This window comes from Coregonus clupeaformis, chromosome 34 (assembly GCF_020615455.1).
Source record: "Coregonus clupeaformis isolate EN_2021a chromosome 34, ASM2061545v1, whole genome shotgun sequence".
NCBI lineage: Eukaryota > Metazoa > Chordata > Actinopteri > Salmoniformes > Salmonidae > Coregonus > Coregonus clupeaformis.
In genome coordinates this window covers 44,233,903-44,257,548 of record NC_059225.1, presented here as the reverse complement: position 1 = coordinate 44,257,548, position 23,646 = coordinate 44,233,903, and the positions used below count along the sequence as shown (strand labels likewise).

General features: G+C 43.0%; 1 protein-coding gene across 6 annotated transcripts in view; it reads right to left on the bottom strand.

The window, feature by feature from the left end:
- Positions 1-23,646, bottom strand: part of LOC121550087 (rho guanine nucleotide exchange factor 4) — a 68,283-nt gene that overhangs the window by 4,295 nt on the left and 40,342 nt on the right. For 5 of the 6 annotated variants that reach the window (XM_041862215.2, XM_041862214.2, XM_041862217.2 and 2 more), the window contains 2 exons: positions 12,673-12,818; positions 341-520 (listed from right to left, as the gene is read on the bottom strand). In XM_041862215.2, the coding sequence (XP_041718149.2) occupies positions 341-520; positions 12,673-12,818 (326 nt within the window). Of the gene's footprint in view, positions 1-340; positions 521-3,081; positions 4,007-12,672; positions 12,819-23,646 lie in introns of those variants that run through there. The other variant, XM_041862219.2, reaches the window with a different exon arrangement.

Genomic DNA, 23,646 nt, shown 5'->3' with positions numbered 1-23,646 from the left:
CTTATACTGTCTTATTTTTCAGTTAGGCTACCTATGTGGATCAACTGAGAAAATGTACAAACATTCATTTAGCAAGTAAGGAAATATGTCAGCATTAAAAAAAGAAAAACATCTTTGTATTTTAAAATGAGCTAATGCTTCACAGTTGCCCCAAATAGCTGACAACAGCTCTAGCACCCCTTCCAACCCTATAGCAGCAAAAATAGATATCAAAGATAGGCAAGAGAAAGAGTAGTTCATTTCTGTTGTCTTCAGTTTCCCAGAGAGATGGAGAGAGAAAAAGAGAGAGAGAAAGAGACAGAAGAAGAGAGAGAGGAGATATGGAGAGTTAGTTTCTTACCCGAACAAAGCTAGCTGGGAACCAGCCCTCACTGTCCAGGATGCGTCCCCACCACCACTCCTTGTTGGTGGCATCCACTACCTCGATGACGTCCCCCGCCTTGAAGCCCAGCTCCTGGTCGTCCATGGTGACATGGTCCCACAGGGCCTCGGCGTACACACAGCTGCCATCACTGATCAGCTGGGGAGGGGACAGACAGGGGTCAACACAGGTCAGTATGGGAGGATTTCACAGTGACATAATCAAAAATGGACAACATTTGTAATACAAGGTGAACAAGCTTGAAATACTTTACTAAGGCCCACATTTTTATTCCTGACCAGGGAAAACTCTAGTTATGGGCTAACTAGGGGCCCTGGAGGTTTTTCTGGTAAGGTGGTCCAGAAAAACTGTGGCCGTTCTTCATTCAACATGGATGACTTTGTAAAACAAGGTGAGGCCAGTTTATAAATAACATTACTGGAAGACAGAGTGGCTGATAGAGAGAGTAGAGACATGCATGATTTATAAGGTAGTAGGGCTGTACAGTATCACTCAACTAGAACACGTGACTTTAAGACATGACACAAACAAGCTATAGAATACAATTCATCATACAATGGATGACTTTACATTTACAACACAAGGTGTACACAATGTTGTTTCAACCCAGAAATGATGACAACAACAATGTTTCTACTCTGTAAGCTACATTTTAGGACAGACACAACATACTAATATTGCTGCTACAGCCCTAGATAAGCTAAGTGAGTCAGGTCCTAAAGAATTGATTGCTCTGCTGAGCCAAGTCACTGTGTCTGAGAGGGGCTTGACAGAGATCAATGTGGAGATAAGAGAGAGAGGTAGAGAGAGAGAGAGGTAGAGAGAGAGAGAGGTATATAGAGAGAGAGGTAGAGAGAGAGAGAGAGAGAGAGAGAGAGAGAGAGAGAGAGAGAGAGGGAGAGATAGAGAGGGAGAGAGAGAGGGAGAGATAGAGATGGAGAGAGAGAGAGAGAGAGAGAGGGAGAGATAGAGAGGGAGAGAGAGAGAAAGAGAGAGAGGGAGAGATAGAGAGGGAGAGAGAGAGAGAGAGAGAGAGAGAGAGAGAGAGAGAGAGAGAGAGAGATCGAGAAAGCGAGAGAGAGAGAGAGCTAAAAAGCCTGCGTTACTTATAAATGTACTGCAGTGCTCGTATTTCACACTGCCACATACACACATTACTGCGTCAACATCATGCTGGCGTCAGAGGGGCATTTGTGTTGTTCATTCTTTCATAGTAGTAGTAAGCCTTATCCAAGCCAGAATGGCCCATAGGGCAGCAGCCTATCTCCTGTTTCTATTGCATGAGCAAGTACAACACTCTGGACAGGATGCTGGCCATTATTGTATTATTGCTAAAAAAGCCACAAATATCTAACTAACTGTAATGTAACTCCTCAAGTGCAGGCTCCTATATTTATGTTAGGCCTTCATAATGTCAAGCATAGGCTAAATGATACCAGAATACGATCTATGTGTCTATTTCTATGTCGGTTCTATGGGGGCTAGGGTAATCTATGTTTCTATTTCTATGTCTATTCTGTTGGTTAGGGTGATCTACTAAATGTATATTTCTATGTCGGTTCTATGGGGCTAGGGTAATCTATGTTTCTATTTCTATGTCTATTCTGTTGGTTAGGGTGATCTACTAAGTGTCTATTTCTATGTCTGTCCTGCCATCGATCCATCGTCATGGCGAGGAGGTCTTTGGGCCTGTTGCTAGGCAACACACCCACTCCATCTCGCCTCTTCTCTCCTCTGCTTTTTTATTCTCTTCTGATCCTGCCATCATTATACAACAAAACACCAGAATATCTCATTTCACAGAGAGTAGAAACCAGGTTGAAGACATAAATAGTGTAGTATTAGCTGTACTGGTACATCAATATGAGTTTGTATAGAGGGGGAACATAGAGGGAGAATCCAAACATAAAAACACACTGTAATGTGAGTGTATCTCTGCCAGGCGGTGGATGTAAACAGTGCACTTCTCCAGCCTCAGTTTCAAAACAGCCTCTCTGTGTCCTGAGCTGCTTCGTCACCCCTCATGGCAACGCTCCAAGCCCCTAATGCTCCACACACACACACACACACACCTAACCAGGGCACACATGATCCCCTTCCCTAAGAAACACACACACACACAGCTGATCCCCCTCGCTCTGTGCAGCTGAACCCTAGTGAGAGCAGCCGAGCGGTAAACACACACCTGACCCAACCTCATGGATCATCAACATGCTTACTTCCACTATATGACGATGATATATGGGTTAAACATTGGAACCTACATATATCTCATAGAGCCCTGATGTTGCAACACAGCTGGTGCTAAACAGTAGCCTATACACAACACATTCTGTAAATTCACACATTACCAATTATCATTCAAGCAATAACTCACATATTCTTAACATACAACACCATATTGTTAAGAATAGACCCAACAACATATAGAAATGGATTATGTTCATACACATAAACAACACAAACAAGTAACAAACACAACCTGTTCCTCTTCTCCCACATTCACAACACAGGCATAGAAAAACACCTAACTACGGACCAAAAATGTACAAAATGTACAACACAGAATATTTGCTGCCGTCCATGGTTTGTCAACATCCCCCATGGTGCAAGCTAGCTAACCCGTCCCACACACTCTGGGGAAAGCAGCAGCATAGTGGTCCTATCCTCTACCCAGCACATCCATCGCTCGGCTTTACCTGTGGTCTCTTCCTCTTATCCTGGACTCCCATCCACAGCTGTACCCCCAACGCTCCACCAGGAAATCCTCCCTCTCTCCTCCTCCTCTCTTCCTCCTTCCTCCTCTCCGTTTTCCTTGATCGACGATATGCGGCGTGCGTGTGTGTGTGTGTGTGTATGACGTCGGTGTGTGTGTGTGTCTCTCAACTAGAAGGCCAGGAGGAACATGAGCACTACGTTGATGATGACGAGCAGCATCATGATCATGAAGACCACCACCTTTTGAGTCTCTGGGTGCAGGTTGCAGCGCAGCAAGGTGTTGAGGTAGCCCAAACGCTGCCGGGCGCGGTGAGCGCCACCGCCGCGAGCCATCACGTAGGCCCCGGCAGGGCCCTCACCCCTCCCCCCCTGTCCGTCTCGCTCCCCCTCTTCTTCTCCTCCTTCACTACCCAGCCGGCCGGTCCTCCGCCTCTCTCTTCCTCTTCTCTCCGCCAGGCTCCCCTCGTTCTGCTTCACCGCGCCGCCTTGCCGCCTGTGTCTGAGCACTCCCCTCTTCTCTCTCCCTCCCTGTTTTCCACGTCCTCGCTCTTTCTCTCTCTCTCTCTTCCTCTCTCCGTCTTCACTATTTCTTCGTCTTGTCAGGATGTGAGGTAGAGATGATGCTGCATCTTTCTTAATACATTCCTCATTTTCCCTCCACCTCCTTTAGTTTTTCTTGTCCTCTGTCCTCTTCTGTCGTTCCTCGTCCCGTATCTGGGTTACGTCCACACAGCTATTTGTGCTCCTCTAACATGGCAGCTCTTTTCCCTTTATCTCCCTCTCTCTTTCTCTCTCTCCCTCCCTCTCTTGCGCTCCCTTTTAAGTGTACTCTGAAGCTAAAATGGTGCTGGGGTCTGCCTGAAGCTGCACTAACACGGCCATCCATCCAACTCCCTGGATCGCAGTTTTTTTTCCTTTCTTTCCTTTTTTTAACCTTCCTACCGTGAGCAGCCAATCAGGCGGCTGAGTGTGTCTCCGTATCCTGGATACCAGAGTGGATGAGGAGGGCCTTAGCAACCCCAGGGAGGGTGGGGGATGGGGAGAGGGAGGAGGGAAAGGAGGGAGCAGGAGGATGCAGAATAATAGACTGTGTGTGAGGGAAGGGAGGGGGTATGTTGGCTGTGTGTGTGCACGCGCGCCTAGAATTTATTAGCCTCATCAGCTGACGGCTGGCCCCCGTCACTCACAGACTTAATCAGTCTGATTAAAACAGGAGAGAACGGGATTAAAGGATCAGATTATTATACAGGATTATCATACTGCTATTTTGGCCAATTAATGAACACACAATCACTGACCTGATGAAATTATTGGATTCTCCACCTCTCTCTCTCTCTCCCCTCCCCCTTTCTCTTTATTCTCTCTCTCTCTCGCTCTCTCTCTCTCTCTCTCTCTCTCTCTCTCTCTCTAGCTCTCTCTGACCTGGATACCCAGGTGTAGCCAAACAGACCTACAGTATTTACTGCAGCCACCCGTATCCACTCAACCAAACAGAATATGATGAGCAAGGCCACCTCACTCCGACTCTAATTTAGACAATCTACTACAGGGAAGGCCTTTTATTTTTATTTATTTTTGGAACTCAATCAGGGTCTCAACTTACTGTTGCGAGTTAGAATAGTAGAATATACAAGATGCAATTTCGAAATTTGGTGCATCAGCAGTTTTTCTCTTGTTATGTCAGTCAATAAGCCCATGTCAGCTAACATTTTTTAGATTGCTAAATTAGTGCTGAGCGATTAGTGCTTTTTGAGGTCGGTTTGGTTTCGGTTCGATTATAAAAACAATAATTATGTTTTTTGATTTCGGTTTTGATTATTATATATTTTTTAACATTAAATGCAATATGTGGGTTGAATGCTGTAACAACACAGAATAAAACAATTAATAAAAGTCCCATGATGGTAGTGACTGCCCATTACTGCTTATCACTTATTAACCATAATTTATTCACATTACTTTAATAAAATATTTTAGTTGCTGTGTATATTCTATTTGTTTTATATGATGACTTTATTATTTCATTTCAAGTCATCATCTCATCTTTATAGAGCTGCTGCCTATGCTATCTGAGAAATCACTATTTTGTAGTTCTTCAAAGTAAATAAGGCATACTTTTATGACTGCTGAATACCAACTATCAATCTCTTTGATTATGTATTTTCAGGTAGAGATACCTCACGAAGCAACAGCTGCTCTCTATATCCCCTCAAGATAGCGCAATCTTCTCTCTCTTCCATAGCAGGCGTAAAAGAAACACAGACCGGACAAGTAGATGAGCAATGGATTATGGTCATTGTAGTTAATTACCACGTTTTATGCGTTTATGTAGAATATTGACCCTGTTGGAAACTGCAACTGCAACAATTAATGTGTGATCTCGCTCTCCATGGCCAATGTGAGCAAAACGTTTACAGGTTAACAATCACAAAGCGATCAGGCCAGACGGAATACCAGGGCACGTTCATAAAGAATGCGCTGACCTGCTGGCAGGTGTCTTCACAGACAATTTCAATCTATCCTTGTCCCAGTCTGTAATCCCAACATGTTTCAAACGGACCAAATGACTATCGCCCTGTAGCACTCACATCTGTAATTATAAAGTGTTTTGAAAGGCTGGTCATGACACACATCAACACAATCATCCCAGACACCCTAGACCCACTCTAATTCGGATACCGCCCCAACAGATCCATTTCGGAACTGGTCCAACATTTTGGACCCGTGAAGACCTGTAATACAGTGGCTTGCGAAAGTATTCACCCCCCTTGGCATTTTTCCTATTTTGTTGCCTTACAACCTGGAATTAAAATAGAATAGTTTGTATCATTTGATTTACACAACATGCCTACCACTTTGAAGATGCAAAATATATTTTGTGAAACAAACATGAAATAAGACAAAAGAACAGAAAACTTGAGCGTGCATAACTATTCACCCCCCCAAAGTCAATACTTTGTAGAGCCAGCTTTTGCAGCAATTACAGCTGCAAGTCTCTTGGGGTATGTCTCTATAACCTTGGCACATCTAGCCACTGGGATTATTGCCCATTCTTTAAGGCAAAACTGCTCCAGCTCCTTCAAGTTGGATGGGTTCTGCTGGTGTACAGCAATCTTTAAGTCATACCACAGATTCTCAATTAGATTGAGGTCTGGGCTTTGACTAGGCCATTCAAAGACATTTAAATGCTTCCCCTTAAACCACTCGAGTGTTGCTTTAGCAGTATGCTTAGGGTCATTGTCCTACTGAAAGGTGAACCTCCGTCCCAGTCTCAAATCTCTGGAAGACTGAAACAGGTTTCCCTCAAGAATTTCCCTGCATTTAGCGCCATCCATCATTCCTTCAATTCTGACTAGTTTCCCAGTCCCTGCTGATGAAAAACATCCCCACAGCATGATGCTGCCACCACCATGCTTCACCGTGGGGATGGTGTTCTCGGGGTGATGAGAGGTGTTGGGTTTGCACCAGACATAGCGTTTCCCTTGATGGCCAAAAAGCTAAATTTTAGTCTCATCTGTCTCAAGAGTGCCTTTCTTTAAGCAATGCCTTTTTTTTCTGGCCACTCTTCTGTAAAGCCCAGCTCTGTGGAGTGTACGGCTTAAAGTGGTCCTATGGACAGATACTCCAATCTCCGCTGTGGAGCTTTGCAGCTCCTTCAGGGTTATCTTTGGTCTCTTTGTTGCCTCTCTGATTAATGCCCTCCTTGCCTGGTCCTTGAGTTTTGGTGGGCGGCCCTCTCTTGGCAGGTTTGTTGTGGTGCCATATTCTTTCCATTTTTTTAATAATGGATTTAATGGTGCTCCGTGGGATGTTCAAAGTTTCTGATATTTTTTTTATAACCCAACCCTGATCTGTATTTCTCCACAACTTTGTCCCTGACCTGTTTGGAGAGCTCCTTGGTCTTCATGGTGCTGCTTGCTTGGTGGTGCCCCTTGCTTAGTGGTGTTGCAGACTCTGGGGCCTTTCAGAACAGGTGTATATATACTGAGATCATGTGACAGATCATGTGACACAGATTGCACACAGGTGGACTTTATTTAACTAATTATGTGACTTCTGAAGGTAATTGATTGCACCAGATCTTATTTAGGGGCTTCATAGCAAAGGGGGTGAATACATACGCACGCACCACTTTTCCGTTATACATTTTTTTCAAACAAGTTATTTTTTTCATTTCACTTCACCAATTTGGACTATTTTGTGTATGTCCACTTTTCTGTTATTTATTTTTTCGAATGTTTTGAAACAAGTTATTACTTTCATTTTGTGTATGTCCATTACATGAAATCCAAATAAAAATCCATTTAAATTACAGGTTGTAATGCAACAAAATAGGAAAAACGCCAAGGGGGATGAATACTTTTGCAAGGCACTGTACATACAGTGCCTTCAGAAAGTAGTCATACCGTTTGACTTATTCCACATTTTGTTGTGTTACAGCCTGAATTCAAAATGGATTAAATATTTTTTTTCTCTTACCCATCTACACACTATACCCCATAATATCAAAGTGAAAACATGTTTTTAGAAATCTTCGCAAATGTATTGAACATGAAATACATAAATATCTCATTTACATAAGTATTCACACCCCTGAGTCAATACTTTGTAGAAGCACCTTTGGCAGCGATTACAGCTGTGAGTCTTTCTGGGTAAGTCTCGAAGGGCTTTCCACACCTGGATTGTTCAACATTTACCCATTATTCTTTTCAAAATTCTACAAGCTCTGACAAATTGGTTGTTGATCATTGCTAAACAACCATTTTTATGTCTTGCCATAGATATTCAAGTAGATTTAAGTCAAAACTGTAACTAAGCCACTCAGGAACATTCACCGTCTTCTTGGTAAGCAACTCCAGTGAAGATTTGGCCTTGTGTTTTAGATTATTGTCCTGCTGAAAGGTGAATTCATCTCCCAGTGTCTGGTGGAAAGCAGACTGAACCAGGTTTTCTTCAAGGATTTTGCCTGTGCTTAGCTCCATTCCGTTTCTTTTTTATCCTGAAAAACTCCCCCGTCCTTAACGATTACAAGCACACCCATGACATGATGCAGCTACCACTCAGTAATGTGTTGTATTGGATTTGCCCCAAACATTACACTTTGTATTCAGGACATAAAGTAAATTGCTTTGCCACATTTTTTGCAGTATTACTTTAGTGCCTTGTTGCAAACAGGATGAATGTTTTGGAATATTTTTTATTCTGTACAGGCTTCCTTCTTTTCACTCTGTCAATTAGGTTAGTATCGTGGAGTAACTACAATGTTGTTGATCCATCCTCAGTTTTCTCACAGCCATTAAACTCTAACTGTTTTAAGGTCACCATTGGCCTCATGGTGAAATCCCTGAGTGGTTTCCTTCCTCTCCGGCAACTGAGTTAGGAAGGACACCTGTATCTTTGAAGTGACTGGGTGTATTGATACACCATCCAAAGCGTAATTAATAACTTCACCATGCTCAAAGGGATATTCAATGTCTGCTTTTATCTACCAATAGGTGCCTTCTTTGCGAGGCATTGGAAAACCTCTCTGGTCTTTGTGGTTTAATCTGTGTTTGAAATTCACTGCTAGGCTTACAGATAATTGTGTGTGTGGGGTACGGAGATGAGGTAGTCATCTAAAAATCATGTTAAACACTATTATTGCACACAGTGAGTCCATACAACTTATTATTTGACTTGTTAAGGGAATGTTACCTCGTGAACTTATTTAGGCTTGCCATAACAAAGGAGTTGAATACTTATTGACTTAATACATTTCAGCTTTTCATTTTTAATTAATTTGTAAACATTTCTAAAAACATATTTCCACTTTGACATTATGGGGTATTGTGTGTGTAGGCCAGTGAAAAAAATCTAAATGTAATCCATTTTAAATGCAGGCTGTAACACAACAAAAATGTGAAAAAGTCAAGGGGTGTGAATACTTTCTGAAGGCACTGTTGACATTACACACACATACTTTTACACTTATAATTTGCTGCTGCTACTCTGTTCTTTATTTTACTCTTATTATTATCTATCCTGATACCTAGTCACTTTACCCTTTATGTACACACAGTATCTACCTCAAATACCTTGTACTGCTGCATACTGATCTGTTACTGGTACTCCCTGTATATAGCTCCATTCTTGTGTATTTTATTTTATTCCTTTTGTGTTACTATTTTTCTTATTTTTACTCTGCATTGTTGGGAAGAGCTCGTATGCAAGCATTTCACTGTAAAGTCTAAACCAGTTGTATTCGGCGCATGTGACAAATACAATTGGATTAGATTTTGATCACTCAGATATCATATAAAAAAACTGCAAACATTTCTCTCCACCCTCTGGCAAAATGTGTAGAATTGCAGAAAACGTGCTTTTCAAACTGCAACATGGGGGGGTGGATGTGGGTACGCAGACCCGTGAGCAACTGCGGCCCCTCGTGATGAGTTTTGATTTGTCGCACCCACCCCCATCAAATTTTCCCATCCCTGGTCTAGACAACTGACATAGTTCTCCATCCAACCTGAAAATGTGTGGAGCAGACCTTCCAACATGATGATAAATTATACATTAACGTGCACATACAGTTAGGGAAAAAAGTATTTGATCCCCTGCTGATTTTGTACGTTTTCCCAATGACAAAGAAATGATCAGTCTATAATTTTAATGGTAGGTTTATTTGAACAATGAGAGACAGAATAACAACAAAAATATCCAGAAAATTGCATGTCAAAAATTATATAAATTGATTTGCATTTTAATGAGGGAAATACGTATTTGACCCCCTCTCAATCAGAAAGATTTCTGGCTCCCAGGTGACTTTTATACAGGTAACGAGCTGAGATTAGGAGCACACTCTTAAAGGGAGTGCTCCTAATCGCAGCTTGTTACCTGTATAAAAGACACCTGTCCACAGAAGCAATCAATCAATCAGATTCCAAACTCTCCACCATGGCCAAGACCAAAGAGCTCTCCAAGGATGTCAGGGACAAGATTGTAGACCTATACAAGGCTGGAATGGGCCACAAGACCATCGCCAAGCAGCTTGGTGAGAAGGTGACAACAGTTGGTGCGATTATTCGCAAATGGAAGAAACACAAAATAACTGTCAATCTCCCTCGGCCTGGGGCTCCATGCAAGATCTCACCTCGTGGAGTTGCAATGATCATGAGAACGGTGAGGAATCAGCCCAGAACTACACGGCAAGATCTTGTCAATGATCTCAAGGCAGCTGGGACCATAGTCACCAAGAAAACAATTGGTAACACACTACGCCGTGAAGGACTGAAATCCTGCAGCGCCCGCAAGGTCCCCCTGCTCAAGAAAGCACATATACAGGGCCGTCTGAAGTTTGCCAATGACAACTGAATGATTCAGAGGAGAACTGGGTGAAAGTGTTGTGGTCAGATGAGACCAAAATCGAGCTCTTTGGCATCAACTCAACTCGCCGTGTTTGGAGGAGGAGGAATGCTGCCTATGACCCCAAGAACACCATCCCCACCGTCAAACATGGAGGTGGAAACATTATGCTTTGGGGGTGTTTTTCTGCTAAGGGGACAGGACAACTTCACCGCATCAAAGGGACGATGGACAGGGCCATGTACCGTCAAATCTTGGGTGAGAACCTCCTTCCCTCAGCCAGGGCATTGAAAATGGGTCGTGGATGGGTGTTCCAGCATGACAATGACCCAAAACACACAGCCAATGCAACAAAGGAGTGGCTCAAGAAGAAGCACATTAAGGTCCTGGAGTGGCCAGCCAGTCTCCAGACCTTAATCCCATAGAAAATCTGTGGAGGGAGCTGAAGGTTTGAGTTGCCAAACGTCAGCCTCGAAACCTTAATGACTTGGAGAAGATCTGCAAAGACGAGTGGGACAAAATCCCTCCTGAGATGTGTGCAAACCTGGTGGCCAACTACAAGAAACGTCTGACCTCTGTGATTGCCAACAAGGGTTTTGCCACCAAGTACTAAGTCATGTTTTGCAGAGGGGGTCAAATACTTATTTCCCTCATTAAAATGCAAATCAATTTATAACATTTTTGACATGCGTTTTTCTGGATTTTTTTGTTATTCTGTCTCTCACTGTTCAAATAAACCTACCATTAAAAGTATAGACTGATCATGTCTTTGTCAGTGGGCAAACGTACAAAATCAGCAGGGGATCAAATACTTTTTTCCCTCACTGTATCTCTGAACATTATACTCCAGACACAGATTCATTTTAATCCTGGACTATAAAGCTATTTCCATGGAGGTTCTCATAGTCTTAATCTGTGTGTGGGAAACTGGCCCTTATCCTGAGCTGTTCTAGAGATCGTATTTCTATGGTGTCATACACACGGGTAACCACAGCAACAAGGCACTAACCCAGCATTCCCTGCTCTCTCCTGTGTTTACAGCCACTCTCTCCTCTCTCTCCTGCCACAGAGGCCATTTTCATCACCCATTCCTCATCATACCTTTCTATCTCCATCCATGTTGACTACTGAATGAATGTTTCTAACACATCGTGTAATACCTGTGGGGTGTGTGTGTGTGTGCACGTCCGTGTGCGTGCGTATGTGTGTTAATTTGTGTGTGCATGTGCTTGTATGAATGTGTGTGTGTGTGTGCGTGCCTGGACTATATTCCATCTTCCAGGTTCATTCGTATTCTGCTCCTCAGCCAGTAGAAAGGCGTGGAGGAATTCACAGTGTTTTAACCACAACAATAAATAATTTCAGCTTTGTCCCTCAAGGTGCCAATTTGAACCTTTTCTGCCCCTGTCCCCCGCCTCTAAACGTTAAGGTAATTGTCAAAGCTGAGGTAATTGTTTCCTCACCAGGTGTGTCCTAATACATCACAATAATTCTGCGTGACAACCAGGAAGGGGGCACGGCTTGGAGGGTGTACCTGACCAATCAGAGGTGGGCCATGTCTTTATCACACCCAAAATCCTATTCTTAAAGATAGAATCCTTAATTGAAACAATAACAAAAGCGGTAGCCCCACTTTATTTGGGGTAAAAAGCTAAGTGACAGGCCTGGGGAAATGTAACCACTCTCACTGACCATCCATGATATCACAATTAGTTTAAACCATGTTTTGAGGATATACAGTGTTTGTTTACATTCTTTATAAAATCGGAGTAAAACAAGCTTGTATTTTTGGTTCTGATGGGGTACGACAGTTGAACTAAGCTCATCGGGCATTTATAAGTCATATTCTTAAAGAATCAGTGGGTATATGTATATCATTAATTTATAAGTCCAAAAATGGATGTAACAACTAAGGATTCCAGGTTTGACCCTTGCACAACATTAGCACCAACACTAGCACCAACACTAGCACCAACACTAGCACAAACCCTAACACAACTGCAAACCATGGATACAACTGAATTTCAGCAAATTACTCTCTTATACATACTCGTGCAAAAACACACACACTGAGTGAGTACTGCAGTGCTGCAGGTGAGGTTTTTAGCCAATGCAGCAAGTCAGACAGCGAGTAGAGGGAGAGATGAAGAGAGAGAGAGAGAGAGAGAGAGAGAGAGAGAGAGAGACTGTCATACAGAGAGAGATAGAGACACAAAACAAAAGGCTACCTCATTTATGGCCAGTTGTTCTCCACCTCCCCCTGGGTGTCCAAAGCGATGTCCGGAGCTGCGGAACTCTTCATACAGGTCTTCGTCACTGCCTAGATCATCACCCAGACTGGCCTTCTCTCCACCTCCGTCTGGTACTATCACCGCTGAGGGAGAGAGAGAAGGAGAGAGAGAAAAAGAGTGAGGGAGAAGAAGAGAGAGAGAATGCAAATCAGATGTGCTGTCTCATCCTTCTAGAGATTAGCATAAGAACATATCCTACTTTACTGCAAATACAATGATACAGTCCACAAAACAAAAAAATGATTACCACACAATCAAGAGGTCTGATAAAAGGGTGTGCTATTTCATGTGGTTGAGTTACAGCTGGGCCACAGCTGAGTACCAACCCAGTTGTTGTGGTCTGAATCATCATTACTCGCGGCCTAGTTAGGACATGCACCCAAAGACCACTCACCGAGACAAACAGGCATGACAGAGAGAGGAGAAAACCCCAGTGGCAGCATGTCAGTGACTAGCGACCTTTGGGCCTCACCCTACCCTCACCCAAACCCTTACGCCAACTCTACCCCGGTCAAAGTCCCTGTCTCTGTACCTAAGCCTCTGATGGAACTCTGCTCTAGTTTCCTGCTCCAGTTCGTGCACTGATTAGAAACATTGCTTTTACAAAGAGAGATTACTAAAAGAGATGTCCATGGGAATAAACTATAAAGACACATTATCTTGATAGCTGATCTTTACATCTTTCATAGTGAGAATAAGTATGGGGTGAGAGTAAGTTCATATGTTTACACAGAGACTTAATATATGGATGGGCCATTATGAAATGATGAAGGTATACTTGCTGTTACACACACAGACACATGCACACACACACACACACACACAAACACTCCTTGCCCTCCGAGTGGCATCATCACAGCTCTCTTCCTGACTGTAGGTACCTGCCATGCAGATGCAGCTATAAATATTATCCTGTCTGTTGAACCTCATCAACTCATCCCTGCTCTACAAACAGCTGTTGCCACGCTGAGAGTCTCCGTGGTGACAAATCACCCTGGAGACAGGGAGACAGGCATAATGAGAGAACACAGAGCATTCAGACCCCCTCAGGCGATCAGGAGAAACGGATTCGGCACATCACTTGGCTATTAAAAATGTACATATTCAACGCCTAGAGCTGAGTAGTATTTTAGGACTATATTCTACTGTCTTTTCCACTTCAGCAGTCTGTAAGGATGAAGAACCCTCTAGGGTTGAGATGCTGTATAGGAATCTCTTTATCTGTCTGGAACCATATTAAATTAAATTAATCTACACAATCTACCTTTTCTTCTCTGAGCCTAAAGGGCAACCACCGAAACTCACACAGTGCTATATACTGTCATTTGCATTTTCATTGTTTTACATAAAATACTGTAAAAACAAAAGGAAATCAGCTCCAGAAAATCTGTTCCCAAGTATTCCCATTAGAGAAACACGTGATCGTATACAAAAAAGTTTTGAAATTAGTCAAATATTATATCTGTTTCAGTCTACAAATTATTTGTAATTATGTTCTGGCACCAAGACCATCCTTTCAAGAACAAATCGGCCCACGGCTGAATCTAGTTGATGATCCCTGCCCTTGGATGTCGCTATTATGATGGTGCAGTACCAGTATTGTCCTCTGGGGGTCAGTGTAAACCACAGTGACTGACTGCACTACTATCTGCCTGCCTGCTGTAGACTCAGACAGTCCATGGCAGACTGGCACTACTCCAGATATCGAGTGGCCTTTTTTTCTGTGAGCCTGTAAAAGGCTGGGCCAGATTGCTCTTCGTGTCCCGTTTATAAAAGGATGGAGGAGGCAGGCGGTATATGAAAGATCACACAAGATGTTAGTCAAACTGGCATCTGGGGGCCGATAGGAAAGAACTATACCTAGAATATCAATGATATAATATCGGAGTACCTTCTTGTTTTCAGACTTACAGAGCTTTTTGAGTAAGTGGTAACCATTGAGGTACATATAAGAGAATGATAGTATTTCTGGTACAACTTCTGTGATCATGGGACAGTAAATGTAGGTAGTGTATACGGGACAGAACTAGGCCTCTGCCAAGATGTTGTTTGATACTGAATGATAAGACATCCAGACAGGCCTTCTCTTCCTGCACTTAGCCAATCATTGTCTGCTCAGCGACAGTGATTGCTTTTGCTGTATTAGCCATTGCTAGAATCCCCCTGAGATTAGAACAAAGGATACCCATCGTGGAACAAATATATCCTTTCAAAGGTTTCAGATTGTCTCTTCACCTGTCAATCACACTGGTTAACTCTCTCTGTGTGAAAGCCCGGTTTACCTTGAACGACACTCTCCTCCCACTCTGTAGCTTCACAAGAACACTTGAAAAGATTGAGTTTGTCCTTGAAACAATTGTGTTTGTGTGTGTGTGTGTGAAAGTGAGAGAGAGGCCAGAAAAGAGAGAAAGTGTGTTAGTGTGTGAGCTGTAAATGTTCCCTGCATAGATAATCATCCTGATCTCTTGTATGTGGGTTAGCATTATTACCGAATCAGATTTGTCAGCATAGAGAACACTCAATACTTACTGGACGCTGGAGAGGGAGAGGAGTGTGTGTGTGTGTGTAGTGGCTACAATTTCATTTGTGGCTTGTGTGTGTGTGGCTGGCAGTAGCGTTGCACGTGTACGTCTGGGTCTGCGTGACCAGGGGAGAGCCTGGCTCACATAGCTGCACTGACCAACTTGGCTCGCTAACCGGGAGAGAGTGAGAAATATATATATTATCTATAGAGAGAGAGAGAGAGAGAGAGAGAGAGAGAGAGAGAGAGAGAGAGAGAACCCTCAGGGCAGCGCAGCACGAGGCTCCACATCGAACTACTTTAATGAAAAATACTCCCCCCTCCCTATTCAGCGCATAGCTAGCCCTGACTGATGCTTCTCTGAGAGAGGAATAGATGGAGAGCGAGAGAGAGAGAGAGAGAGAGAGAGAGAGAGAGAGAGAGAGAGAGAGAGAGAGAGAGAGCAGTGCAAATATTCAGAAGAGATTATCACAGTTTACGTTTACCCTACTGAGCAGCTCAGGATATGTGTGTGTGTGATGCAGACAGACAGTGATAGAGCGAGCCCCTGTGTGTTTGGCCCTAGAGGCAGTCCCACACTAACTCCCTCTCCCATGAGTCTCAGCTGCAGATGAACACTGGGACAAACAGAGCAGAAGTACCACCCTGACTACCCTGAGTTCACTCACTACTCTTCCTCCCTCTCTCTTTCTATCACTCCCTCCTTTTCGTTACTTCTTGCTTCTCTACTGTCCATATCCCTGTCTCGTCCTTTCTCTCTTCCTATCACTACATTTCTTCTCTCACACGATTCCTACCTTTTTCTCTCACTCACCTCTCTCTCTCCCTCTCACTCTCTCACACACACACACCTCTCCCTCCATCTCTCTCTCACCTCTTCCTCCATCGCCCTCTCACCTCTCACCCCTCTCCCCCATCCCCACAGAAGCCCCCCAGAAAGGTGAAGGACTGGATGGCTGGTTGCCATGAGAAGCATCATCCCTCTCAGCCCTAAATTATATCCCATCCCTGCTGTCTGTCTCAACCAAACTGCATGACATGAATATTCATCCATGAGTCAATGGATGTGAGCGTGCAGCTACTGTAGAGCAATCCATACTGTGAATTAATATTCATCACAGACAGTGAACTATACAGTGCAGCTGTTCGGAAAACTGTTCGGAAAACTGCTAAACCAATTGATTAAAGATAGTGTACTGTATTAACAGGCATCAGTTATACAGCAATTAAACAGTGTATTGATTTGGAATTATATAATAACATTGCTGCCACCACTGTGTGTTGAAACCAACAACTTCTGTGTGTGTGTGGCATGACGTTGCTCCATGTTTCCCTTATAGGACGTGGCAAAATAGGAGTCGGCACTTTGCCATCACTCCTCTGCTTGTCCAAGGTGACAAAGCTTTCGCTGCGTGAAACCACATCTGTCACATCCTTTTCTCTCTCTCTCACACACCACACACACACACACACACACACACACACACACACACACACTATTTGAAGAGAGTGAGCAAGGACTTCCTCTTTGATAGCTGAGGATAATGGATAATGGATAGAGAACAGAGCTCCTCCAGGTCTATGGGTCATGGGTTCTAATCCCTGTTGGGACTCTGTCATGCCCTAAACCCCACCACCATCCATGTGGAATAAACCAATTATAGTAATGGCTTCCCCTAGTCAGGACTGTAAAATTGCAAGTGTCATGGAGTAAGTTGCCACTGGCAAGAGAATCTGCTAAGTTAGCAAATAAAATTGTCTGAAATGTGACGCAGACATGACTGAAACACACAGACAACACAGAAACACACATTTTCGCCCCTAGGGACTGTCTGGGGACTGGTGTCACCCAGGTGACAGGGTGAGGAGGCGGGGGGGGTGACAGGGGCACGTGGGGATTTAATTGAAATTGGCGACATCCGTCACTAGGAAGTCAAGGAGATTGGATGGGAATGACAAAGCCGTGTCAATCGTGGAGAGTGATTGTGTGTGAGAGAGAGAGAGAGAGAGAGAGAGAGACTGAGAGAGAGAGTCTCTTACTCCCCCTCAGTTAGTTGTGACAGAGAGCACACAGAGCGATTTTAAAACACCATTTAATTCTAAACAGAAGTACTGCAGAAATGTCACCATGCAACTAAACATCAGCAGGAGTGAGGGTCATCAAACACAGACAATGTGGGATACAGACAGACAAGCAGACAGAAAAACAAACAGACGGACATGTCATCCACACAGACAGACACATTAGATATGATAGCCCTACTCCAGGCCCAATTTAGAAAGCATCTAATTTTTCCTGAACTCAAACAAACTGCTGGAGTCAGTGTGCCCTTTAATAACTGTCTGCCAGAGAACACATTGTACAATAGGGAGAGAGAGAGAAAATAAGAACAATTTGCCACTTCTCTCTGTGTCTCTCTCTCTCTTCTCTCTCTCTGTCCTCTGGTATTCACAGACATAGCTGAAACATACACACATTGCTGAAACACACATCAAGCCCATAGGGGGCACAGGGGCACATCCCGCGCCTTGAAAGTACGCCTTGGAGAACATAAATCCATTATTAGACGTCAAGATATCATCTCGCCAGTTATAGAACAAAATCATTCTAATAATGAATTGCGTTGCGTCGGGATGGAAAAAGTTCATCCACCACGTAGAGGTGGTGACTATGACAACAAATTACTCCAAAGAGAAGCCATGTTGATATATAAATTAAATTCTGTCTCCACACGGTTTAAACAAATAATTAGATTTCACCTCCTTCTTAAAGGCCAAATTTAGACTGTTATACAAGAACACTGTACATATCAGATTTTGCATATCGTTTATGAGTTAGCCCCTCATATTCATGAACGGCTGAGACTGATGTCCTTTGTGGTAAGCTATCTCATGAATTGAATATAATGTATCCAAGTGAGCAGACACCTAAGGCAATTGACTCATGAATTGCCCTTCGTGCCCGCTCCCATACCCCATAATTCTGTATTTCTTTGTGACCAACTTGTATACAGAAACGCCACATCCCTGATTGGCAGATGAGTGACAACCCTGATTAGAAGCATTTTGCTGCTCATCGGTTGTTCCCTACAAATGCGGTTTTGAATTAAAATAGAATTGCACCTGAAGAAGTCTGTAAAGCTGAAACGTATGTGTACGCTATCCCTGATGCAGTAAAAATAATACAACAATTTAATAATTAAGTAAGCTTTATGCGACATCTTTTTGAGTATGGACCCATTACACCTTTTTGTTGTCTGAATTCGCGGGGTTTTTTTATTGGTAAAAATATATATATATACACTGAACAAAAATATAAATGCAACATGCAACAATTTCAAAGATTTTACTGAGTTACAGTTCATATAAGGAAATCAGTCAATTGAAATAAATTCATTAGGCCCTCATCTATGGATTTCACATGACTGGGAAGCCAGATATCCATCAGTGGGTCAAAGATACCTTTAAAAAAAAAGTAGGGGCAAGGATCAGAAAACCAGTCAGTATCTGGTGTGACCACCATTTGCCTCATGCAGCGTGACACATCTCCTTCGCATAGAGTTGATCAGGCTGTTGATTGTGGCCTGTGGAATGTTGTCCCACTCCTCTTCAATGGCTGTGCAAAGTTGCTGGATATTGGCGGGAACTGGAGCATGCTATCGTACACGTCGATCCAGTGCATCCCAAACATGCTCAATGGGTGACATGTCTGGTGAGTATACAGGCCATGGAAGAACTGGGACATTTTCAGGGCTGTGCATTATCATGCTGAAACGTGAGGTGATGGAGGCGGATGAATGGCACGACAATGGGCCTCAGGATATAATCATGGTATCTCTGTGCATTCAAATTGCCATCGATAAAATGCAATTGTGTTTGTTGTCCGTAGCTTATGCCTGCCCATACCATAAAACCACCGCCACCATGGGGCACTCGTTGGCATCAGCAAACCACTCGCCCACATGACGCCATACATGCTGTTTGCCATCTGCCCGGTACAGTTGAAACCGGAATTCATCTGTGAAGAGCATACTTCTCCAGCATGCCAGTGGACATTGAAGGTGAGCATTTGCCCACTGAATTCGGTTACGACGCCAAACTGCAGTCAGTTCAAGACCCTGGTGAGGACGACGAGCACGCAGATGAGCTTCCGTGAGACGGTTTCTGACAGTTTGTGCAGAAATTCTTCGATTGTGCAAACCCACAGTTTTCATCAGCTGGTCTCAGACCATCTCGCAGGGGAAGAAGCCGGATGTGGAGGTCCTGGGCTGGTGTGGTTACACGTGGTATGCGGTTGTGAGGCCAGTTGGATGTACTGCCAAATTCTCTAAAACGACGTTGGTGGCAGTTTATGGTAGAGAAATGAACATTAAATTCTCTGGCAACAGCTCTGAAATATTAAAGCTGATCTACTCCCTAAATAATGCATGCCAATTGCACACTCCCTCAAAACTTGAGACATCTGTGGCATTGTGTTGTGTGACAAAACTGCAGATTTTAGAGTAGCCTTTTATTGACCCCAGCACAAGGTGCACCTGTGTAATGATCATGCTGTTAAATCAGCTTTTTGATATGCCTCATCTGTCAGGAGGCTGGATTATCTTGGCAAAGGAGAAATGCTCACTAACAGGGATGTAAACAGATTTGCGCAAAACATTTGAGAGAAATAAGCTTTTTGTGCATATGGAACATTTCTGGGATCGTTTATTTCAGCTCATGAAACATGGGACCAACACTTTACATGTTGCGTTTATATTTTTGCTCATTATATATATATAAAAAAGTGGAAAAACATGTTTAATTTCAATATTTTTATGAATATCACTAGCAACAGACTAAACTAATTTTGAATTACAAACCTACAGTAGAAGAGGGGAATATCTTATTTCTAATTATGCCAATTTTATTTCTCAACACCTAATATTGAGCAAATTACACTCATTGGAGCCAATTACACTGGAGTATCTGACAGTAGACTTTGAAAAAGCACCTGCGAATACACTGGCTCAGGGCTCTACAGTGCAACCATTTTAATCGCATATCCGCCTAAATATTTTGCTGTGAGACCTGACATTTTTATTTAGGAGCACCAGTGCGCTAAAATGATAATTGTTGCAATGATTACTTCACTGTACCGCAGCCCCCGAGTGACATGGAGAATACACTGAGCGCAGATTCATGATCGTCATGCTTACTACAAAGAAAACAGCTTGTTACCTCTTTATTGTGCTCCTACATTTCTTTGTGTGCTCCTAAATGTTTCAACTTAGGCGCACACGAGCTTCTTGTAAAAAAGGTCAGCTGCTGGCAAGCTTTCTTGACTTGGACATTAACACATTGCTAACCTTTGTTTAACCAGCAAAACAGCTGCTATTAGCGAACTTGTGTTTGGATTAGGGCTGGCACAATTATCGTATAATAATAATCTTAATGCATTAAGTTTAGGAGAAGAGGGGATTCAACTTTATATTAAAGTACATATATACTACATGACCAAATGTATGTGGATACCTGCTCGTCGAACATCTGATTCCAAAATCATGGGTATTAAATATGGAGTTGGTCCCCCTTTGCTGCTATAACAGCCTCCACTCTTCTGGGAAGGATTTCCACTAGATGTTGGAACATTGCTGCGGGGACTTGCTTCCATTCAGCCACAAAAGCATTAGTGAGGTCGGGCACTGATGTTGGCCGATTAGGCCTGGCTCGTAGTCGGCGTTCCAATTCATCCTAAAGGTGTTCGATGAGGTTGAGGTCAAGGTTCTATGCAGGCCAGTCAAGTTCTTCCACACCAATCTCGACAAACCATTTCTATTTGGAAGTTGGAAACACATAATCGTGTAGAATGTCATGGTACGCTGTAGCGTTAAGATTTCCCTTCACTGGAAATAAGGGGCCTAGCCCGAACCATGAAAAACTGCCCCAGACCATCATTCCTCCTCCACCAAACTTTACAGTTGGCACTATGCATCCAGGCAGGTAGCGTTCTCCTGGCATCCACCAAACCCAGATTTGTCCGTCGGACTTCCCAATGGTGAAGCGTGATTCCACTGCTCCAGAGTCCAATGGTGGCGAGCTTTACACCACTCCAGCCTATGATTGGCATTGCGCATGGTGATCTTAGGCTTGTGTGCGGCTGCTCAGTCATAGAAACCCATTTCATGAAGCTCCAGACGAACAATTCTTGTGCTGACGTTGCTTCCAGAGGCAGTTTGGATCTCGGTAGTGAGTGTTGCAACCGAGGACAGACAATTTTTACGCGCTATGCTTCAGCACTCGTTGGTCCCGTTCTGTGAGCTTGTGTGGCCTATCACTTTGCGGCTGAGCCGTTGTTGTTCCTAGACGTTTCCACTTCACAATAACAGCACAAAACAGGTTGACCGGGGCAGCTGTAGCAGGGCAGAAATTTGACGAACTGACTTGTTGGAAAGGTGGCATCCTCTGACGGTGCCACGTTGAAGGTCACGGAGCTCTTCAGTAAGGTAATTCTACTGCCAGTGTTTGTCTATAGAGATTGCATGGCTGTGTGCTTGATTTTATACAACTGTCAGCAACGGGTGTGGCTGAAATAGCCTAATCCACTAATTTGAAAGGTTGTCCACATACTTTTGTATATATAGTGTAGTTTACCCAATAGCAGTTTTTCATTTCTACATGAAGTGGGTAAAGTTGCTAATCATTTCAATAGCAGAACGGCATGGTTAGGAGAAGCTTCATTTCCAAAGGTTCTAAGCGGTCAAAACCATTCGTTTTTGAGACAGGGGTGTCACCAGAGCTGTGTTGTATTTATTAGGTATGTCGTTGCTATTTTCAAAGATGCATTATGATGCATTACAAGCTCCCAAAAAAATTCTACAAAAATGTCAATTATGACAATAACTGTGGCCATTTGCATGACAATCATTACCCAAAATTCCATAATTGTCAAAGCCCTAGTTTGGAGTACCTTTCTAGCTAATAGTCTCTGTTAGAGTTTACACTTCATCTTCCAATTATAATGTGGGGAGGTCAAAATAATGAAAAAACGATTGACCAAATCTATTCATTTTAAAATGTTGATTACTTCTCCTTGCCATTACCATTCACCGGATGATAAGACAAGACGTGGGAAAAAAAACATGTTTTTCTATGATGGAGGTCCCTGGGTTGCCAGTTTGCCTGGGTGGAGGTTCCTGGGCAAGAAAAATACCCCTGTTTTAGAAAAGCAAGCAATAACTAAATATACTGAATAAGACTCACATTCCTTTCAATCTTTTACCCAGATTTTAGCAGAGAAGCACATTTTGTTTCTTTAAAAAAAGATCCACCAGTCAGGAGGATACAGACAGCTCAAGAGGTATGCTTACATATGCAGAAAAATATACACTACCGTTCAAAAGTTTGGGGTCACTTAGAAAGACTGCCCATCTTAATCTTTTCTTTTTATTGGACAGACTGAGATATGGCTTTTGCTTTGCAACTCTGCCTAGAAGGTCAGCATCCCGGAGTCACCTCTTCACTGTTGACGTTGAGACTGGTGTTTTGCGGGTACTATTTAATGAAGCTGCCAGTTAAGGACCTGTGAGGCGTCTGTTTCTCAAACTAGACACTCTAATGTATTTGTCCTCTTGCTCAGTTGTGCACCGGGGCCTCCCACTCCTCTTTCTATTCTGGTTAGAGCCAGTTTGCTCTGTTCTGTGAAGGGAGTAGTACACAGTGTTGTACGAGATCTTCAGTTTCTTGGCAATTTATCGCATGGAATAGCCTTCATTTCTCAGAACAAGAATAGACTGACGAGTTTCAGAAGAAAGTTATTTGTTTCTGGCCATTTTGAGCCAGTAATCGAACCCACAATTGCTGATGCTCCAGATACTCAACTAGTCTCAAGAAGGCCAGTTGTATTGCTTCTTTAATCAGCACAACAGTTTTCAGCTGTGCTAACATAATTGCAAAAGGGTTTTCTAATGATCATTTAACCTTTTAAAATGATAAACTTGGATTAGCAAACACAACGTGCCATTGGAACACAGGACTGATGGTTGCTGATAATGGGCCTCTGTACGCCTATGTAGATATTTCATTAAAAATCAGCCGTTTCCAGCTACAATAGCCATTTACAACCTTAACAATGTCTACACTGTATTTCTGATCAATTTTATGTTATTTTAATGGTCAAGAAATATGCTTTTCTTTTGAAAACAAGGCCATTTCTAAGTGACACCAAACTTTTGAACGGTAGTGTACATATTTTCGACCTAGAATTAAGCATATTAATATGGTTCAAGACTGCAGGAAAAAGCAGTTTCAGGTGTTTGAAAAAAATGCAAGATTCCCCGCTCGGGCAACCCTCCATCCACATACTTTGTGCAGTCAGGTCACCTGTGATACAAGTCAGTATTCAACGTTCATCC